The sequence below is a fragment of the Gopherus flavomarginatus genome, chromosome 3, assembly GCF_025201925.1.
Source record: "Gopherus flavomarginatus isolate rGopFla2 chromosome 3, rGopFla2.mat.asm, whole genome shotgun sequence".
NCBI classification, from domain to species: Eukaryota; Metazoa; Chordata; order Testudines; family Testudinidae; genus Gopherus; species Gopherus flavomarginatus.
Window position 1 is genome coordinate 34,236,760 of NC_066619.1, and position 22,096 is coordinate 34,258,855.

The 22,096-nt window shown below is 38.1% G+C and overlaps 1 protein-coding gene across 2 annotated transcripts in view; it reads left to right on the top strand.

The window, feature by feature from the left end:
* ITGA2 (integrin subunit alpha 2) overlaps positions 1–22,096 on the top strand; it is a 100,640-nt gene that overhangs the window by 66,146 nt on the left and 12,398 nt on the right. For both annotated transcript variants that reach the window (XM_050946870.1, XM_050946871.1), the window contains exons 10-24: positions 308–381; positions 1,635–1,773; positions 3,873–4,018; positions 4,830–4,973; positions 6,917–7,120; positions 7,984–8,120; positions 9,972–10,111; positions 11,336–11,487; positions 12,891–13,001; positions 13,337–13,419; positions 13,937–14,078; positions 15,990–16,082; positions 18,214–18,290; positions 18,453–18,536; positions 21,933–22,035. In XM_050946870.1, coding sequence (XP_050802827.1) covers positions 308–381; positions 1,635–1,773; positions 3,873–4,018; positions 4,830–4,973; positions 6,917–7,120; positions 7,984–8,120; positions 9,972–10,111; positions 11,336–11,487; positions 12,891–13,001; positions 13,337–13,419; positions 13,937–14,078; positions 15,990–16,082; positions 18,214–18,290; positions 18,453–18,536; positions 21,933–22,035 — 1,829 coding nt within the window. The remainder of the gene's footprint in view (positions 1–307; positions 382–1,634; positions 1,774–3,872; positions 4,019–4,829; positions 4,974–6,916; positions 7,121–7,983; positions 8,121–9,971; positions 10,112–11,335; positions 11,488–12,890; positions 13,002–13,336; positions 13,420–13,936; positions 14,079–15,989; positions 16,083–18,213; positions 18,291–18,452; positions 18,537–21,932; positions 22,036–22,096) is intronic.

The window sequence follows — 22,096 nt, forward strand, 5'->3', positions numbered from 1 at the left end:
CGTGTTTTTATTAAGGGGTTACAGGCTGTCTTTGCATGAATGTATGATAAATGCTGATGTGACCCATTCATTATTAAAATCTTGATAAACATTATTACCTTTTTACCAATTAGATTTCCATACTGTACAACTGTTGTGTATATTTTGGGTGAACTTTTGGGAGCAAATTATTTATTTGACAAATTGTTCCAGTCATGCTTGAGCTGACTTCAATGGCAGAAGGATTGGGCCCAGTATGTAGCAACAATAATGTTTAACAGTCTTAATGATACATGAATAACTTTCAAAATAATGGTTATTGCACCAGGTACCGATCAAGGTGATACATTCCAAATGGAAATGTCACAAGTGGGCTTCAGTGCGTATTACTCACAAAAAAAGGTACGTATAATTAATCATTTAGTGTATAAGGCTGGTGTGATATAAAAACTGTCTCAAATGAAATATGTAGATTAATTACATATACATAAGTTCATGTATAAATTTAACAAAATAAGAATAATAAGCAACAATGCAATATACAGATCAAATTTAATTTATATTTTCTTCTAATATAAACCAGGAAAATGGAACATAAGTGGTTTATCTGTAGTATCATAAACTAAATTACATCATGGTTGGAAGAGGAAAGAGAGAGAGAAAATATACCATGATGAAAAGTAAAATAATACTTTTTATTATAGCATTAATGTTGAGTAATGGCTTCTATTCTAAGCCCTTCTCTTTTTTTTTTTTCAGCTTCTTATAATTTTCTCAAACAAATTATGCAAATTCGGTTGGACTTTTTTTTATCATTATTACTTTAAGTTTGGTCAAAATCAGTTCAGCCATTTGAGTTCACCAAGCATGAACAATCTCCTGTTCTAATTTGATGTCTTGTGCTTGAATAACTCAGAAAATTGAAACTAAATATTTCAAAACTAGCTTGTTCGTTAACATTCACGGAGATGTAAGTAACAATTCAAATATGAAGAACGTGTGTGTAGTATTTTCAAAGTTAAGAATATTTTTGGCACCTTTAACATAAACACATTTTTAAACTATGTTTTTCATATTAAACATGTTTAAGGATACCTCAAAAAGCGTTTTTCTTCTTCTTAGTAAAGTTTCAAAGCTGTATAAAGTAATGTTCTGTTGTAAACTTTCGAAGGAACAACCATAACATCGTGTTCAGAGCTACAGAACATTTCAGAGTTACAAACAACCTCCATTCCCAAGGAGTTTGTAACTCTGAGGTTCTACTGTATTCCAATTGATGGGGGTTTTGGCAAGTAATTACCATATATAAACAGTTTATTTATAAACTATCTTAATTGGTATTACATTTTAAAAGACCTTTAGGAAGAAGAGGAAAGCCCACACTTCTCTTAGGAGTCTATCTGCATGGCAAAATGTTGTAAATGTTTTTCTGCCTCCAACTGTTGTTTCCAGTGATTGAAGCTATTGTGTATATAGGAGTCAGGATTGGGATTACAGGGAGGTTATAACTATGTCATTTTACTCACCTCTGAGGGTTCAGAGTATCTAAACATAATTAATTTAAATGGATTACACCATACATAAACTGTAACTTCTGCTTCCCTTGTACTGTGAAAGAGTAGGTAGCTCTAAAATTATGATTTGATTTTTTTAAGGATGTTCTGATGTTAGGTGCTGTTGGGGCTTATGATTGGAGTGGGACTGTAGTCCAGGAGACCTCAAACCAAGTGACTACATTCCCTAATCAAGCATTTGAAAAAATTCTACAAGACAGAAACCATAGCTCGTATTTAGGTAAGGGGCTGTAACATTTGTTATATAGCATATCTAAAGTTAATCAAAGACAGGCAACAATGGCAAATTACCTTCCAGCAGTCTCCTGTTTTAAGAACTGATTTGAGAGGAAAGGGAGATTCTGTTCATAAATGGATTTCATTTAATGGTCAATTGATTCACTGAAACTGAATGAAACATTTTAATTATTTTTAAAACTCTAAATGAATGTTAAGTGAAATGTTAATGACATGAGATGAAAAATTCTTGGGACACGTACATTACAAGAATGTGAGAAATTACAGGGATTGAAAAAGGCTACTTAGTTTATAATCAGGGGTCTGTTTATATCCCTGATTTTTGTTTGCATATATACTTCCTATTTGACCTTAGGTCAGAAGCTTATTTAGTTGTCAGCAACTCATCCATGTTCATTCCTTCAATGGCCTTTTCCAGTTTGATTTATGTTCTTTATTAAACTGCAGCGATGTTACTGACATTTTATTTATATCTGTTATTAGTTTTCTGACATACATTTCTGTTCTCAGCCAAAATCAGCAACCTTTATACCTTGGTGACCTGTTATATTCCCCACACTGATACAATATGTACTTTGGAACAGTGAGAGCCAGGAGTGTTAGATATCTTGTGATATACGGGAAACCACCATTTTTGTTTAGGCTTTCACCATTCATTTTTGATAGACTTGTTTTTCCATCCTAATGAGGGATTTCTGTACGGCAGTCTTTGGTTGATCCCTTGGCACTTTATCAATGCTATTAAACACCAAAATGACTCCTCTTAGAATAAAAGTTTACATTTGCCTGGTAAAACTTCTCCAAGTTTTATTGTTAAATTGCTCTTCAGTGTAAGCCTAAACCTTACAGCAAAATGTTTTTGTTCTCTTCTGTTAATGTAAATTTAGTGTAGTAATACAATAGAAATACAAATTATGTAGTAAAACTGGTTTACAGATATAATACATACTTAAAATGCTTCCTAGCATTAAGATATTTCCTGCAGAGCAGCTTAAGTTATAATACTGGTGGAGAGGATTACAAATTTTTAGAAAAAGTCAATCAATCTGAAACCTATGATTGATGGGCTGTTAATATGTCCTACCATGTACAGTCAAGCTTTTTAGTGTGTTCATTAACTGGGATTAGTGGTCTTGTGGGAGAGTGCATTGAGCCTATCATAATCAGTGGATTTCCTTCCCAGACATGGCCCAATTTGAAGAAAGGCCTCTAGTTCCTACTCCCTCCTTCATTCCAGGGCCACCATTTCCACCTTTTTTCCTAAGTCTCATTTGCATTCAGCTGACATTTTTGTTTTCTGCTTCTTGCTCTATAAGCCAGTGTTGTCCTCCAAATTGGTCAGGAGGAGTTACATTTCACTCTCCTCCCTGAAAACCATATCTCCTTAACAAATAAATGCAAGTGTAAGTGAGCTAGGTGATGAGTGACAATACAGCTTCCAAACTTGAACCTCTGACCTGACCGTACAGTGTTTTGCCGCTGGGACACCATGTCATGTCATCTTCTGTTCTTCTAATGGGTAACTAAGGACTTGTGTATGCAGGGAAATAGTCCAGAATAGCTATTGCGGAATAGCTGTTCTGTACTAGCTCCACATATAGACACTCTTAGGGCAAGTCTACACTTAAAATGCTGCAATGCAGCTGTGCCTCTGTAGTGCTTCAGTGAAGATGCTACTATGCCAACAACAGAGCTTCTCCCATCAGTGTAGTTAATCCACCTCCACTAGGCATGGTAGCTATGTCAACAGAAGTCCTGCTGTCGACATAATACTGTCTACCCCAGTATAACTGTTGCTCAAGGCTGTGGATTTTTCACATCCCTGAGCAACATAGTGATATTGATGTAAGTTTGTAGTGTAGACCTGGCCTTATTTTACAACGAGGGCCTTTATGTATTTTAACTTAAACCACTTTGGAAGTGCAGAATGAGAATGTTTGCAGAGAGAGCTTGTGCAGAATAGCTATTGTATTGTATTAATAGCTAATTCATGCCCTTGCTTATAACCTTAGTAGGCAACCCGTAACTCTGCCTCCTTTACTAGATAATATCTCACAACTGTTATGTTGACTTCTTTTCTAGGTTATTCTGTTGCTATTATCTCAACCCAGAACACAGTCTATTTTGTTGCTGGTGCACCAAGATCAAACTACACTGGCAGAGTAGTGATTTATGACATTGACAGCCATGACAGAGTCACAGTTGTTCAGTCCCAGAGAGGGGATCAGGCAAGTACAATCATTTATTCATGGACATAAGTTTTGTAGATATCTATTTTTACTGATGCTGCATTGTAACTGGTTATTCATGGTTGGCAGCGATAATATATGTCTTTCTAAAATGATTTTTTTCTTGCAAAATGTTTAGCATCATATCTGTCCATTCCCCTGTAGCTACACTCTTGCAGTGAATTGAGATTTTCTGTGACTTTCATACAGTCTCTCGTAGAATCATGGCAATTAGGTATGGGAAAAAACATTATCAGGCCCTCTATGTAAATACCTCTAGTTGGGGAGACTCCATGGACATCCATCCACTCTTCATGTGAGGTCTTCTGGAGGAGAGATGGTACTGCAAGATTGATTTGCAGGTTCATGATATTCCTTTTTCTCCATTGTGAAAGCCTTGTCATGATGCTGAAAGTTTGAATGTTTATGTTATGAAAGCAGACAAATATAAAAGTAAATCACGGGTTGGGCTATTTCATGTGCACATTTTAACATAAAAAAGAAATAAATTGCACAGCACTCTTTTCTCCATTTATAGTTGCATTACACTATGTTAGTGCCATAGCAGCAACAGTATGATGCTGTCCAAAAAATAATGAAGAGAAACAAGGTGGGTGAGGTAATAATGGATACTCAGTAAGTGGCTGAATGTTCTAACATGTAGGCATGTTACACAAGTAGCTTTTCTTGTGAGTGGTCCCATTTAATTCAGTTGCACTGTTCTCATACACATGCAAGTGTTTGCAGGACGAGGTGCAGAAACAATGTAATTTTAAAAAGACAAATAAATTACTCATGTTATCAATTCCAGATTGGCTCCTACTTTGGCAGTGTGGTGTGTGCAGTGGATGTTAACAGAGATTCAGTTACAGATGTGCTGCTAGTAGCTGCACCAATGTTCATGAATGAGCTAAAGAAAGAAGAGGGAAGAGTTTATATGTTTTCCATCATAAAGGTAAAAAAAAGAGTGCGTGGGTGGGGAGGAGGGCTAAGGACTTAGGTTCATCTTCTGGACATGTTGCTAGCAGTGAGATGTGACATCCGCATTCATGATAGACCCATGATAGTCTCAATTCTAGCACCAAGTTCTTGCTGTGGTTTCCTGGGACAGAAGTACTGCTGAAAAGAAGCAGAGTCCATTGTTGTCAGATTTGTCACCTAGGCTACATTATATTGTTTCTGCCTCCTGATTGACTGACTGAATTTTTTAAAACGGGAGATCAACAAACATCTGGTAGATATTTTCAGATGAATACGTTTGTAGTAAAATTCCTGAAATGCTTGGCGTTTGTGGACGGTCTTATGACTAAATGGTGGACACCTGAATATTCATGCTAGACATTCAGTATGACTTCATGCAGCATAGAAAACACAGAGAAGGGTGGAGAGTGTTACTATTCTATCAGTTCTAGTTAGAACTACTGATGTAAAACTAGTGCATTTGATACTTATGGGCCATAATCAGCAGCCCTTACATCAAAGCCTTTGAGTAGCAATTAAGGATTGCAAAGCTGTTTCCTATATTACTAGGTGGAGGAATCAATCCCTATCTACTCTGAAACTTCTCCACATTTCTATTTTGTTTTTGTTTTGTTTTTAATCAGGTGCTGACACCTGGTGGGGAGCCTGAGAAACAAATGCCATTTCAAGAACATGGGAGGTGCTGGGGAGTGGGAACTCACATACACTGAGCCAATGAATGTGGAGAGAACTGGGAGTGGCAGAAAAGAACTCAACCTGCTCAGAGTTCTAATTCTGCTTCTGTCAATAGCATTTTCCCCCAGGCTATTAAGCAGGACAAAGGCACTACTGAGGAGAGCTGATACAACAGTTCACTTTGATAATAGGCAAAAAAAAAAAAACCGAATAAAACAAAACCCAGACATTTAGTGGATGGATTTTTCACATTTTCAAATAGAAAACGATTGGGAAACTATGACTGATATTTTTAGTCTTTGTTAAATGATTAACTTAAAATTATTTAAAATATTATTTTCAGAGTGTTGCGGAAGTGATTTTAAAATAGCATGGAATTATGTCATTTGCCTGTGCTACAGGAATTAAGTGCTAGCCATTGTGGATAAACAGTCTGACTAGCATAGTGTATTTGTGTACAAAACAATGAGAATACATGGCAAACACAAAGATATTTTGTTTTGATGATATTTTTTAAGATAGATAATGCAATATTACCACATAGACCATTTTTCAACACTTTTTCTTCAGTTGGCAATAGGAATGTCAGGAATACTAGTGTTTCCACAAATGGGTTTTGCATTAGCTAGTAGGAAATTCCATTTCTGTTTCAAAGAATTATGTCCAGTTACAAGAATTTCCATTCTCTATGCGTAAAAATTGCTAATCCAAAGCTGGACAATTCATTTATGAATCCCAAGGCCAGAAGGACAATATTGTGATCATCTAGTCTGACATTCCAGTACAACACAGACCACAGAATTTTCCAAAAATAATTCCTGGAGCATATCCAAGAGAAACATCCAATCTTGATTTAAAATTAGTCAATGATGGAGAATCCACCGTGACCCTTGGTAAATTGTTCCAATGGTTAATTACTCTCTCATTAAAAATTTATCAATGGATATTTGAAAAATTATGGAACATTTAGAACAATCAGATGAGGAAACTGAAGATTGTAAAGACTCAGAAATGCATTTACATGTGCAATTAATGCTTCTCTTTGCGTGCTTTAATTTTTCTCCTGTAACATTTGCTAAGACTGAAGAATCTTACAAAGCTAAGTGAATAGGTAACATGATGGCACATACAGTTCAGTGCTGGCAAGTCCAAAGAAATGCACATTGGAAAAGAATAATATAGATATTTTTTCCCTTTAGTATACTGACACAGTAGTTTTGTTCTTTCTTGTATTCTTAAAAGGGAATTTTGGATCAACAAAAACTCTTAGAAGGTCCGCAAGGGTTAGAAAATGCTCGATTTGGATCTGCCATGGCTACCCTTTCAGATATTGATTTGGATGGGTTTAATGATGTGATAATAGGAGCACCTTTAGAAAATCAGAACTCTGGAGCTGTCTACATTTACAATGGCAATCTAAGGACTATACGTACCAAATATTCACAGGTAAATAAATTTGTTACATAATACTGTATTCAAAGGCTTGTGATGTGATACAAAAATTCAGCTAGATTCAAAATGAAGGATTTGACATAATAAGGAGTTTTTGTTAGCTGGTATTCTATCCCCTTTAAATACTGTGTCATATTCTGTAGGCTCTTATTGGCTGTTTTGAGAATCACTTCCTTTTCTTCCAACGTATGCCAGCCCTAAATACTCCCAGGATAACACCTGTGCAGCTGATAGCTAAGGGTACAGAGATAGGTGACGTGAACATTTGTTGGGAGGAAGCCTAGCCCACTGAATCTATAGTTACATTTTTAATCCTGTACACCAAGTTGATTCATTTCCAGAAAAGGTTTTAAGCAGCCCATTATTTAGCCTTGTAGAGTTGGTGCACACCAAAAAATATTGGGTTAATTCCAAATGTGCAGGCTTTATAAGTATAGTATTTAAGGATGAGACTTTCAAAGGCACAAAGGGGAATTAGATACCCAAATCCCATAGATTGAAATAATAATACTGTAACATGTTTCTCTCATGAGAATTCTCCTGATGCAAAAAAGGTTTGTTAGAAGATTTTGTTAAATTTTCCAATCCTTGAGAATTGCTTCATGTGAGATGGAAATAAAGCTTTTCAATAACGACTAGTTGGCATGCAGCAATCTGTCTGCTTGGTCAATTTACTTCCAAGATTTAAAAAAATATATAATTATTTGCTGTCTCAGAAAAAATGAACCCTTACAAATAATTGAGAGACCAGCCACAAAAGAGTTTGTCTAAACAAATATGTTGAATCCTAATAGAATAACTGTGAAAATCAAATGCTTATGCTGCTGTTTGTCTGTAATCAAGCTCTCTCTTTCTAGAAAATTTTAGGATCAAATTCTGCTTTCAGACAACTACTCCAGTACTTTGGAAGATCAGTAGATGGCCATAAAGACTTAAATGGTGACGGCATTACTGATGTATCTGTTGGTGCTGATGGAAATGTGGTTCAACTCTGGTTAGTCAATTATTTTGACCAGACAGTGTTTTAATATTTTGGATATAAGAAGTGTATTTGTTTAATGGAATGGCAAAACATTCCCCAACCTCCAACCCACCTCCACTCATGGCATGTGTATGGGACTAACACAGTTGTTTTCTCATGATTCTGCTAATAGAGTAGCTAGTTGAAAAATAGTGTTGAACTACACTGTTTTCAATTGCCAGTAACGAATAATGGACTGACCTATTTGGAAGAGCTGTTCTATAGAGTAAGCAAATAGAGCAGTGAAATAAAATTGGCACCTACTTCTGACAAAATTATTCTTTTCTGTCCTGTGGACAATGCATACCTGACGAGATTAGTTTACAAGTTTCATCACATAAAAACAAGAACAATTTCACAAGTGCTTCCCAAAGCAATACTGGGTACGTCTACCCAGCAACTGTCAGCCAACTCAGGTTTGGGCTGTGGGGCTGTTTCATTGCTGTGTAGACTTCTGGGCTCAGACTGGATCACAAGCTCTGGGAAACTCCCACCTCGCGGGGTCCTAGAAGTCCATACTCCAGCCCAAGTCTGGAAGTCTACACAGCAATGAAACAGACCCACAGCCCAAGTCCTGTGAGCCCGAGTTATAATATAATTATAGTTATATTATATAATATTATATTATTAATTATATTATAACTCAGGCTCACAGGACTTGGGCTGTGGGTCTGTTTCATTGCTGTGTAGACTTCCGGAATTGGGCTGGAGTATGGACTTGCAGGACCCTGCGAGGTGGGAGGGTCCCAGAGCTTGGGGTCCAGTCTGAGCCCAGAAGTCTACACAGCAATGAAACAGCCCCACAGCCCAAACCCAAGCTGGCTGACAGTTGCTGTGTAGAGTTGGCTGGTACGGGCCAGCCCCAAGGTTTTCTTTGCTGTGTAGACATACCCATTGTGTGCAGCACATTGCATGGTGCTAAGTTGAAACACAGCTTGATAAATAGCTTCACTCCTTGGTTTTCCATGTCTTCACCAGGCGTCCTCAAGGATATTATAGAGACACTTAATGAAGTATGAGTTTGCACTGGTAACAGAATTAAAAATATAAATAAATTGCCACTTCTTGCGTCATAAAATCAAATTAAAAAACAATAGCCATCTAGTACCTTTTATCCACAGTGAAACTTTTGGTTGATGTCATCAGGCATTCCATATATACATTAGAAAGCTGTTTGATACTTAAATTTGTTTTAGTTTGATCAATAAAAGGTATTAATATCTGTTCTTTACTCTAGAATTTGATCTAACTTGACAAAAAGTGAAGCTCATTAAAGTATATATGTAAATGTAAAATGCAAACAGGAAAATCAGTTGTTAACATCATCTTGGATTGGTTTTGCAATATATTTTTAGTTCTTCAAAACAATTCTTTGGAATCTTGACTACTTAATGACAGTTACATTTTTTTTCACACAAGCTAATTAAGAAGAAATGTAACTGCTCTGCTCCACCATTAAGGTCAATGACTTTTTCCTAAAAGAACAATAGCAGTTTTCCTTACGGAAAAATACAAGAACTTGATTCTGTCTTATGAACAATTATTTAAAATATTAAGAATATTAATATTAACTTATCATAAATCTCCCATTGTACTGTATCAGTTAATGTCACAACATGAGAGAGATTTGAAAAAAAATATTAGCTATTGAAAAGAACCATTTCATCAAAGAAAGATAACTGTACCCGGCTGGTATTATATGAAATTTTACAGTGGGGACCATTATAAAAAACATTGTAATCACAGATAGGCCTATCCCAGAACTAAGTTTCTGATTTACTCTGGGTCCTTGAAATCACATGTAACCATCTCTTTTTGTTTCAGGTCACAAAGCATTGCAAATGTGTCCATAAGAGCATCATTTGTACCTGAGAAAATCAGTCTGCTGAATAAGAACACTGAGATAGCCGTCAAAATGTGTTTCAGTGCCAAGTTTAGACCTGCTAATAGAAATAACCAAGTGGGTAAGAATACCTAATGTATTGCTTATGTGAATTATGTTGAAAGTGTTGCAATTCTAATATACTGGGGAAAATTAAAAACTAATATTGGATTACCAACCTGTAAAAGAAGAAATCACTGTAGATTTTAATAGTGGCTGAAAAATTGCTTTTTTGTTTTATTTTAAAGCATTGCTGTCATCACTGACCTACCATCTTTGGAAAGTGAGAGACAAGTTATATTGAAAAGCGTGCAGACTTCTCACCTATCCTGTTAGCACTCTGAAGTGCCATCAGGGAGAGAGGAGTAAAGGCAGGGGAACTCAGAGCCTAGTTTCATTGCATTTTGCTCTCTAGTTGTCCTTCAGCTGCACTCCAGGCCTGTCATCAGCTTTGATCACTTTGGAGGAGGAAAGGAGTAACTTAAGAAGATATCAGGGGTACAGAGCTTGTTTCCAGGCTGCTGTTTGAAGCTGCAGCAGTGACCATATCTTCTCTCTTCAACAAAAAAAGATGTCTTCCACTGCAAAATCACTCATGCTGCTACCTCTGATGCGAGCAGAGAGGAGCTCCTTTTGGATAATAGAAGAGAATTAGACAGGACAGCCCAAACTACATGATTTAAAAAAAATTAATTTAAAGCCGAATCTTGGGTCTTTCACTAGGCTTGTCCATCACCATTTTTAGGAAGTCAGGGAAACAGAAAAATATTACGAGTCTCCTTTAAGGACTTATGATACAATATTGTCCGACCTTACCTGATCAATTATCTTTACACCAAATAATTGGCAAAATAAGTTTGACCACTTCTCTACTGAATATAGTACCTTTTCAGTGCTTACAATTTGTGAGCAACAAAATAACAATGAATTTCCATAGTAAGCACTCATAGTAAAATTTAAAAAAAAATTAAAGCTGAAAATGCAGCTTGATGGATGACTAGATGTAGAATGCTTTATAGACTGGTACATTTAGAGTTCTGCGATATGATTGCAAGGCATCCGTATTTGGCATATTCTTGGCCTTGCAGAATGACCTCTTTCCCAGGTTACAGACTCTCACACCCTCAGTAGATATTGGATTGTTTACCATTTTTTAGAAGGTTTCATGTTTAGCAAGCTAAAGAAGCAGTAAAATATTCTTGGGTTTTATGGCAAAACCAGTCATTCTATAATACTGAAGCCTGATTCTGATGGGAGTTGCACTGAAATTCGGACTCCACCAAAATTTGTTCCATTTCTTTTGTAGATCTTAGATACAATGCAACACTGGATGCTGATCTCCACTCATCTAGAGTGACTTCTAGAGGATTATTCAAAGAAAACAATGAGAGATATATACAGAAAAATATTGTTGTAAGTTCTGCAGAGACCTGTGTTGAGCACATCTTTAATGTACAGGTAAGCAGTCTCAAACACCCTCATGTGTCTTAAGTCATGTAAGAAAGAAATGGGTGACTTTTACATCCGAAAAACAGAATTTATTTGAGATAGTCAATAACATAATATCTAACCAAATCTCAGACACCTCAGACATCTTAAAAATATATGTCCTATTCAAATCAAATCATGGCAAAACTCACATTCGTAGATATTAAGGCAGGAATAGACAATTATGATCATTTAGTCCGATCTCCTTCAAATAGGCCAAAGACCGTCATCCAGTAATTTCTGCATAAAGACCATGATTCCAGTGGGGTCAGGATTTCACCCACAGAGTGGACCATTCCAGAGCTGGCTGTACAAGGATATAAATGGCAAAAGTTTTTTTTTATTTAAAAAAAACCTAGGTAAACAGCTTAGGCCGTCTTCTGGTGTATACCAGCCCTAGAGGGCTGCATAAAGGGGCTGCAGAATAGGCTGGTCTTTTCAGGAAGTGAGTCAACCTGGTATGCAGACATAAAAAACCCAACCGCCCTCCTTTATAACAATGAAAACAACCCAGATTCCTAAAGCTGCAGTAAACCCCTTGCTTGATTCCATGAATGATGATGAGACTGTGTCAGGGAACTGGTTCTTTTATTCCTGCCTTCAGTAAAGAATTTAAAAAGTACCCGAACCAATCTATTTACAGGTAGTTAACTTTGGGGATTTCTTCCATTTCCTCATACATCTAGTCGCCACTAGGGCAAATGTTTTGGGTCACATCCATCAACTCCTCTTGGTTCAGCCTCATTTCAGAGCTGTCAGCCATAGACAGGGATTGGGACGAGAGAGTTTTTTAATCAGTTTGTCACTGATCTGGGAAGAACCCATTCACTACTAGGAAATCAGGCAGGGGTGATGGTGGGGAGACGTACTCCACATGTTTAGTTCTTCCCCTGATATCATTTGTAAGGGTCCATTTGCCATATATGGTAGTCAGGCAAAATGGGATAGAGTCAGTGAATCCATGCTTGGGAAAGGGCCGGACTTACACAGCCAGGAAAGAATGAAACAGGTTTCATGTGGCTGCTTCCAAGGGGTAACTTCATCTTCTGAATAGCAAGCAGCCTCTGCAACAGCAGGGACTTTCCAGGCATCAAAGTCACAGAAACAATTACAGCCTCTACAAATCCTTAGGTATTATAATGGAAATGCTGACACTGGTAGATTTCTGCTGTAATACTGCTTAGCAGACCAGCACAAGAAAAAACGAAAGGTTAAAAAGAGGCAATGCTGCAATTTTAGAAGAAGAGAAGAAATGCTTTGTGTTAGTCTCTGTTGTTTACAAGATGTTAAATATTTTAATGGAAAATACGGTATACTGTTTTAAATGATCTGCTGAACAGCCAATTGTTAATGAATATATATGTGTGTTGTAGGAGCCTTCTGATGCTGTAAACTCCCTTAGTCTGCGCATTGATATTAGCCTCAAGAATCCTGGCTCCAGTCCTGTCCTTGATATATATTCACCTGCCACTGTGGCCTACAGTGTAAGTATAGGATGTTACTGTATGAAAGCACACAGTGCCCCCCCAACACAGCTCCTGTTGTCACCAACAGAGTATGTAGAGATGAAGGATAGTCTTATGGTTAAGGCATTGTAGTGACGACAGAAGGCATGGGTTCATTTCCCAGTTTTACGTTGTATGACTTTACAAAAGCTGCTTAGTGTCTATAGGTCTCACTGAACCATCTATAAAGTGGGGATAATACAACTCAGCTATTTCTGAGGTGTTGAAGTTAAATTAGATATAGTCGGTCTGGTCCTCAAATTGTAAATTGAAACTAAAGAAATACAGGAAAATATTTCTTCCCTTTCCTGTAGATCCCTTTTGTTATGGATTGTGGTGAGGATGAACTCTGCATTTCTGATCTTGTTCTTGAGGTTCAACAGAAAACCGATGATGGGTAAGTGTTAAATAAAGTGAGTTTTTCGTAAGGGACATTTTTGCCAACTGAATTCTGAATAAAAACTTAAGAGTTTCTTTGCAAAGCAGCAAATATTTGTAGAAAAATATACAGAGAGTCAGTTTCTACCACTAATAGAGGATGAGAAACCAGGTGTTGTAGACAGATGTATGACTGTGCTGGAAGGCAACTGAATTCTTACAGTTACTTTGCTTTTAAAGAGAATTACAGCATTTCTACTGTTAAAACTTAATAATCTCATATTGATAGTACATAGTCAAGATTGTGCAGCTTTACAGAAAATGTGCATTCAGGTCAGTTTTAAGAGATGAGTTCACATCATTTTATAACCATTGTAAAAAGTTATTGGAAAGCTACAGCTGTAAATATGTAGAACTTTGAAAATTGATAGTGCTATACATGTGAGTTGTTGTTGCTTAATGGAAGTATAATGCCGTTTAATGATCTTTACTGCACTAGTTACTATATTTATAATACCAAACAATTTTTTCAACAGCAAACGGCCCTTCATTGTCAGCAGCAAGAACAGAAGGCTGACATTCAGTGTGAAGCTGAGAAATAAAAAGGAAAATGCCTACAACACCAGAATCCAGGCTACATTTTCAGAAAACTTGTTTTTCGCTTCATCTTCTTTACCAGTATGTAAAATATTCACCTCCTCTCAACTTTTCCTATTACTGCTGTTTTTCTGGTTTCCCAGAGAAATATTTTTCTTTTTAGTATCATTTTCCCAGCAAAGGCTGATGTGCAAACTACCCCTCCGACTCAGCTTATTCCCTAGGATACCAAAATCATCTTCCAGCTTTGTCTTAGCATCAGTCAGAACTAAATGTAGAGTATCAGTTTATTTAGACCAAGGATAGAGACTGCCTGCTCAGCAAAAAAGCTGGCAATCTGTCTAGTTTGATTCTGCCTCATTATTACCATCATTTTTTCCTTACCCTGGAACTTGGCATCCCATATCTACTGCTTGACCCCCCCAGCAACGCTTCTGAATACTGTTTCTGTGCCACAGAGAGTTTATACTTGACAAATCAAGTGTGCAACATGGATAGAGCTTAAAAACACAGATTTTGGAGCCAGAAGTAGCAGTACTGCCAAGGTCATGTATTTCAACTAGACCGTTAGTCAGATCAAGATGATCACTCTACCAGAAACCATGCTTCTATTGGATTTTTTCCTTGCAAAAAAGAAAGGAATGTTACATATTATTTTGGGGACTGGAATAAATCATTTATCTGAACTCTTGCTCCCAGCTGGTTAATACAGAATAAAATCCAGACTCCAGTGCCTGGCCTAGGTTACAGGGCTGCTCCTGGAGAGGTGCACGGTGAGGATTAGAATCCAGTGGTTGAAATATCTTATGCAGGGAAGGAATGGGAGCATTCATGAAGAGGCAAATCCCTTGGCCCTGCCCAGGCCCAACCAAGACCGATGTTCTCCTGCATGCAAATAGATGGGCTCCATGTCACTCACATGGTATGCACCAGGCCCCATTGCACAGCACAACCACAACGATTCCATTGCACAAAGAACCACAACAAAAATCAGATATTTAAAAATATCCATTGGCTTAGAGAGAGTTCAGTCTTCAAGAGAACTCATTTTCTCCCAAAAAGGTTTCTGCTTCAGAGCAGAAAGGAGCCTGGAACCAGAATTACATGGAACTAGACCACTGGTAGGCAACCTATGGCACGTGAGCTGATTTTCAGTGGCACTCACACTGCCTGGGTCCTGGCCACCAGTCTGGGGGGCTCTGCATTTTAATTTAATTGTAAATGAAGTTTCTTAAACATTTTTAAAACCTTATTTACTTTATATACAACAATAGTTTAGTTATATATTATAGACTTATAGATAGAGACCTTCTAAAAATGTTAATGTATTACTGGCATGCAGAAGGTTAAATTAGAGTGAACAAATGAACACTCGGCACACCACTTCTGAATGGTTTCCGACCTCTGAACTAGGTGAACTAAGTTAACTCCATCATTCAAGGAGGATTCTCTGTTTAAGTTGATATTTTGGTTAATTTTCTGAAAGAGCCAAATCTGGTGCAGTGCACAAAACCCATTTACACTGGCTTTGTGTGAGGGTTTGGGGATGGAATTCCCACTCTGTACTTGAAAGCACAATTAGAGTTGATGCTGTAGGTGTCACTGTGCCCAGAAGAACAGGTGACTTCTCGGTGTCACTTTGGGGTCATTACTAATGTAAAGCACTTACTGCTTTGGCCTCCAATCTATAGTCCTTGTTTCTAAGTACAACCCCTCGTGGGGTTTTTAGATGATAAGCAGTTGCACAAAAGCAGTTTGCCAATGGATGTATGTAGTCCTAGACCCACTGTCATCTTCCCTCTCCTTACCTGACCCAGTCCAAACCTCCCCACACAGCCTCTCAACAGCTTTCCCATAGTGGAACTGCAGCTGAATTCAGGGGTGGATTTGGCTCTACATGGTAGACATCACATTGAAAAATGTAGTGTAGAGAATTCTCTGGTTTTGTAGCAGAAGCTAATATCTGGGTGGTGGTTGTTTTTTTTCCTCCAGGCTGATGGGACTGAAGTCTCATGTCAGATGGGCACTGGCCATAAATCAGTTATTTGCCAAGTCAGCTATCCTGTTTTTAAAGTGGGACAACAGGTACTGCTCAGATTTTGTATTTAAGTAAGTTTGTTATTTCTACCACAATGCTTATAAAAGGATCCCCCTTCACAAATAACAAGCACTGTTTTCTTATTAATGATTTGGTTAGATTCAGACCTCACTTTGGGTTACATGTTGCCTGTTCTGATGATGCTAAACAATGACCCAAAGATCCTCCAAGCCCACAGGGCTGGGGAAAGAAGTGACTCTGTAGCATGTATGTCCCTACCATGCTACTGTAACACTGTATCTCTGCAAGGGTGGGGGGCTGGGGGCAGAAAGTGGGAAGCAGCCATTCTTTGATATTCTCCCCTGGGCACTGAACAGATTTGCAGGCAAGATGGTGGTGGTATTCATAGTGATTGGGAAAGAAGGTAGCGGGGAGAGTGGGGGAAAGATGAAGAGCTCTGTTTTAGCCATATTTAGCTTGAGCTGACAGCTAGACACCCACCAGGAGATTTCAAAAGACAGACTGAGATGTTAGTTTGGACACAAGAAGACAGGACTGGAGTAGAGAGGAAGATCTCGAGTCATCAGCACAGAGACGGTATTTGAAGTTGTGTTTGTGGATGAGATTACCCAGTGATATAATGTAAAGTGGGGGAGAGAAGATCGAGTCTGTGGAATCCCCACAGAAAGTTGGAGGATGGATGAGAAGGACCCAGTTAGAGAGGCTGGGGAAGAACCAGGAGAAGAGAGAGTCATGGAAGCCAAGGAATGACAAGAATTCAAGAGCAGGAGCATGGTCAGCTGGGTTGAAGGCAGCTGACAGGTCAAGGAAGATGAAGATGGAGTAATGGTTCTGAGATTTGTATAGGAAAAAGACATCAGAGACTTTGCCCGAAGCAGTTTGTTGAGCTGGGAATTCTTGCTTGGTTCCATCAATAGTAACTCCCTCTTCAGGGCTGCAAACATAACCAGTTTGTGGGAGCTATGCTGCCATGGAAGGAAGCCCAGCACCTGAAAGGCGGTGTGTAAATCTCAGGATAGCCAAGGTTTTAGGAAGCCCATCCTCTTCTCTGTTCCCCTGGGGCAGGAGGGAAATAGTCCTCTCATTCCATGACAGGGTAATTAGGAACAATGAGAAGCTTGCCAGGTAGAACAGAAACGTTCCAACTGCATGAAACAATTCACTGGATTGAATCTGACCCTTTTAAACAGCTTTGGTCAAATTGGCCCTGTTATGATTATAGACAGCAGAATGAATACAGGGAGTTGTGTGAATTTTCATTCACCTGTGTTAATGCTTAAGAATGTATGTAACCCAAATAACTCCATATTTCATTAATTACCTTGGCACCAACTGGGAGTGTGCTAATGAAGTGTGCTAATAACACAAAGTTGGGAGACACCATCAATACAGAGAAGTGAATATTATACAGGAAGAATTGGAGACCCTGAGGACTGGAGTAATAGAAGTGGGTTAAAATTTCATAGTATGAAGTGCCAGATAATGCACTTATGGACTAATCAGAACTTCTGTAATACATGAGGGGCTCATCAGTAGGAAACAACAGAGGAAGAGAGAGACCTGAGTATCTTGGTTGATCATAAGATGACTATGAGCCACTAGTGTGATGCGGTCATGAAAAAGGCAAATGTGATCTTAAGATGTCTCAAGTAAGGTACTTACAGTAGAAATATGGAAGAATTAATGCCATAGTACAAGGCACTGGTGACACCTCATCTGGATTATTGTATACAATTCTGGTCACCCATGATCAAGAAAGATTAATTCAAATTGGAACAGGTGCAGAGAAGAGCTACTAAGAAGATCAGGGGAATAGAGATCCTGTGTTTCAAGAGGATGGTTTGTTTTGCCTATAAAAATGAAAGCTGAGAGCTATGCTTAGATTTCAGGGAGTTGCAGTTCTGGGAAGAAAAAAATTAAAGCTCAAAGGCAGGTCACTGAGAAGCACAGAGCTTCTACCAGAGCTGCTGCCTCAAACAGTGCTCTGCCTCTGTCCTACTCCTGCATGAGCAGACACCACCCAGGCATTCGTGTCCATCACACTCAATGTTTATATGCAGATAAATAATTATTATAATTAATTATATTTGTTTGTAAGCACTTTAAATTTGCTTATTCTATAATCTGTTTGTTTACTTTTGCTTATCTTTTGTGTAGGTATATTTTGATATTAATTTTGACTTTAATCTCAAAAATCTTCAGGATATGGCAAATATAAGTTTTCATGCTTTGAGGTAAAGTACATTCTTATATAATAATTTCATTTAAAAAGCATCCCCTTCCAGTGCTGCACAGTTTAAAATATAATAAGTTAACTATCATTGCCAGTATAATTTTATTTTAAATGTAATTGTGAGTTATAATACATGAGTGAACAAACTGTTTTTGATAAATAGTGAAAGTAATGAAGAGCAAGAAGCAGACAACCAGGTCTACCTCTCAATTCCTCTGCGGTATGATGCAGAAATTCACTTAACAAGGTACGCTGAATAAAGAAAAGAATCTGTCATTTTTGTCAAAGGTATTAGAACATAAAGGTGCCTCTGAGAGACCTTGAGACCTTATGTCAAGGTTCCCCCTGACTGAACTCTAGGATACAGATGTGGGGACCCACATGAAAGACCCCTTAAGCTTATTTTCTACCAGCTTAGGTTAAAACTTTCCCAAGGCACAAATTCCTTTTCTTGTTCTTGGATGGTATTGCTGCCACCACCAAGTGATTTTCACAAAAATTCAGGGAAGGGTCACTTGGAATCCCTATGCCCCTAAGATATCCCCCCAAGCCCCTTCACTCCCTTTCCTGGGGAAACTTGAGAATAATATACCAACCAATTGCCTTAGCAGAGTGAGCACAGACCAGACCCTTTGTCTTCAGGACACTGAAATCATTCAGGTTCTTAAAAGAAGCATTTTATTATAAAGAAAAAAGTAAAAGAATCTTACCTGCAAAATGAGAATGGAAGGTAATTTTACAGGGTAATGAAAAGATTTAAAACACAGAGGTTTCCCCTCTGGGCTCAGCTTCACAGTTACAAAAACAGGAATAAAACTACCTCTGTAGCATAGAAAAATTCACAAGCCAAAATAAAAGATAACTTTGCCCTACTTACAATTTCTGTGGTTTTAGATGGATTTATTCCAGGTATATTTTCAGGAGATGTTATACCTGCTTCCTTTTCCCTCCATCCGGAGAGAGAACAACATAAGAGAACAACAAACAAATCCTTTCCCCCCCAGATTTGAAAATATCTTCTTTCCTCATTGGTCCTTCCGGTCAGGTGGCAACTAGGTTATTTGAACTGCTTAATCCCTTACAGGTAAGGTGATTAGTACAGCTGCCAAGAAGGGATTTTATACTACCGCATACATAAAGGTTCTGGGAAACTTTCACGGGAGAGTGCATCAGCCATTTTGCTAGAAGCTCCTGAAATGTGTTATATTTCAAAATCAAAATCTTGGAGAGCTAAACTCCACTGAAGAAGTTTTTTGGTATTTTCTTTGACGGTATGAAGCCACTTTAGCACAGCATGGTCAGTCTGCAGGTGGAAACGCCGTCCCCAAACATATGGGCGTAGCTTCTACAGAGTGTACACAATGGCATAACATTCCTTCTCTGTGATTGTCTGAGAGGGGAAACCACTGGTCAGTTTTGTTTTTTCTGAGAAACACAACAGGATGGAATTCTTGATCTGGTTCTTCCTGCATTAAAACTGCTCCCACACCATGCTCAGATGCATCTGTGGTTACTAGGAAAGGTTTCTCGAAGTCTGGGGCCCTTAGCACAGGGTCAGACATGAGTGCTGCTGGTAGAAAATGAGCTTTCATGCGGGTCCCCACATCTGTATCCCAGAGTTCAGAGTGTGTGTGGGGGGGGGACCCTGACATGATAGTAGAGGTGGAATTTTATGCTACTGCATACATAAAGATTGTTACCCTTCCCTCTGTATTTATGACACCTTAGATTCACTATCTTTATTTGGCTGCTGTTTAGCAATTCCTGCTTTATCAAGTACAGGAAAAATCATCTTATTCTCTTTGTATAATATGGCATTGCTTTTAAAAAGAAAAATAGTAAAAAAGACCAATATGTAGCTATACAACCCTTAATACATACTTAGCCAGGTACAGGTATTATAGGTGCTCAGATACTGTAGTGGTAGCAGCCATATAATTACCTAGATAGGTAGTGCTGGCTGTAACATCTGTATTCTAGCTAGATCAGCACAAGAACCACCAACAAAAGTGCTCTGGTTTTAATGATATAATTAATGCACAGTATATACAGTTGTGGGCTTGCTGGCTCAAATGTATTGAAAGCCCTTTTCAAAATGGATAGTTTGCTTGAGATCAAGGAAAACCTCATTATCTAGGATAAACTATTTATGGCTATATATGATGTGCTCATGCAGCAAACTGCTGGTGAAGGAATAAATATATTATCTTACTTTCTATAGTGCTTTTTTCATGCCAAAGCATCCCAATGGAATTTGTACACTTAAACTGATAGAAAACAACAAACAGCAATATCTCTAAACTCAACTTTTGAGGTGAAAAGTGGCCTCTGCTTAAAAGTGCACAGCAACAAAGAATTTGAGGGTAGCTCTACACTTAGGGTGGCATGTAGAATACAGACGCTGCATACCCAGCTAGTACGGCTATAAGTAGCAGTGGAAACACTGAGGCACTGTTTAAGTTAGTAGACTAGAGTGTCTGACACACTTGAACCCTTTTACACAGCTCTCTATGCACCCAAGCTGTCCCTCCCATGTCTACGCTGGTTTGTTCCACAGATGGAGCCTTTCTCTGCCTCAGTAAAAGAATCTGACAGCAGAGAGAGACTGGCAGAGGGGAGGCAGCAGGAAAAGTCTCCAGTCTTCTTCTACAGTAGGGAAAGACTTCAATAGGTCCCCCTTGCCAGAGCCCTTTCCTGCCACAGTGAAAGGCTCCAGCAATGGGAAGATGCCAGAGCCCTTCACTGGTCCGTGTAGCTACATGTATCTTACACACTATTGCAAGTACACATCTACCCCGATATAACACTGTCCTCAGGAGCCAAAAAATCGTACCACGTTATAGGTGAAACCGTGTTATATCGAACTTGCTTTGATCCGCTGGAGCGCGCAGCCCTGTCCCCCCCGGAGCTCTGCTTTACTGCGTTATATCTGAATTCCTGTTATATTGGGTCGTGTTATATCGGGGTAGAGGTGTATAAGCAAGTTTAGACAAGATCTGAGAGATTAATTTTAGAAGAATTTGGCCCACAAATACAGTATTTAACAGCTCCCGTTTTGCAAAAACTATTACAATATCTTGAAAGACCCAGATGTGACACCTCACCGGGTATGCCAATTCCTACATCCCAACAGTAGGATGAATCCATGAGTTTTCTCCCAAAATGTTTGCTGACCAGCTCAGCCTTATTTGTATCATTCCATGACAGATATTTTCTTCTAAAACACCTCCTGTTCTGTAGTGAAATTAGTGTTAAAATGTTAAAATTCCACTTCATCTTTTATCTTTTCAATAATCATCATTTCCAAAAATCCTCGGATAAAAAAACATTTTTTTTGTTCACAGCAGCAATAATATATTCCTTGCTTAATGTGTATATTTTAACATCAGTGGCAAATTTTTCCCACTTCATAGTATTGCTGTGCTGTACTACATTTCAAATCCTCTTCGAGATTTGGGCTCCAGTAAGAAATTTCCTGTTTCCTAAACAACTTTTTAACATTAAACTAAAAACAAGGGTACAAATAATTGAATCTCTTTTTATTACACTTCTGAACTTTGATTCACTGATTTATAATGAACCAGAAAGCATCCAATTACATAGCTGCCAAATAAAAATCTATTGTTTTATGGTTGATTACCAGGTTTACCAACATAAATTTCTATGAAGTATATTCTGATCGTAATATTCCTTCCACTGTGAATAATTTTGAAGAGATTGGTCCTGCATTCAATTTTTCAGTGAAGGTTAGTAAACATTTTTGTGGATGAGAAAAGATCTTGCCTTTCATCTATAGTCTGTACCCAA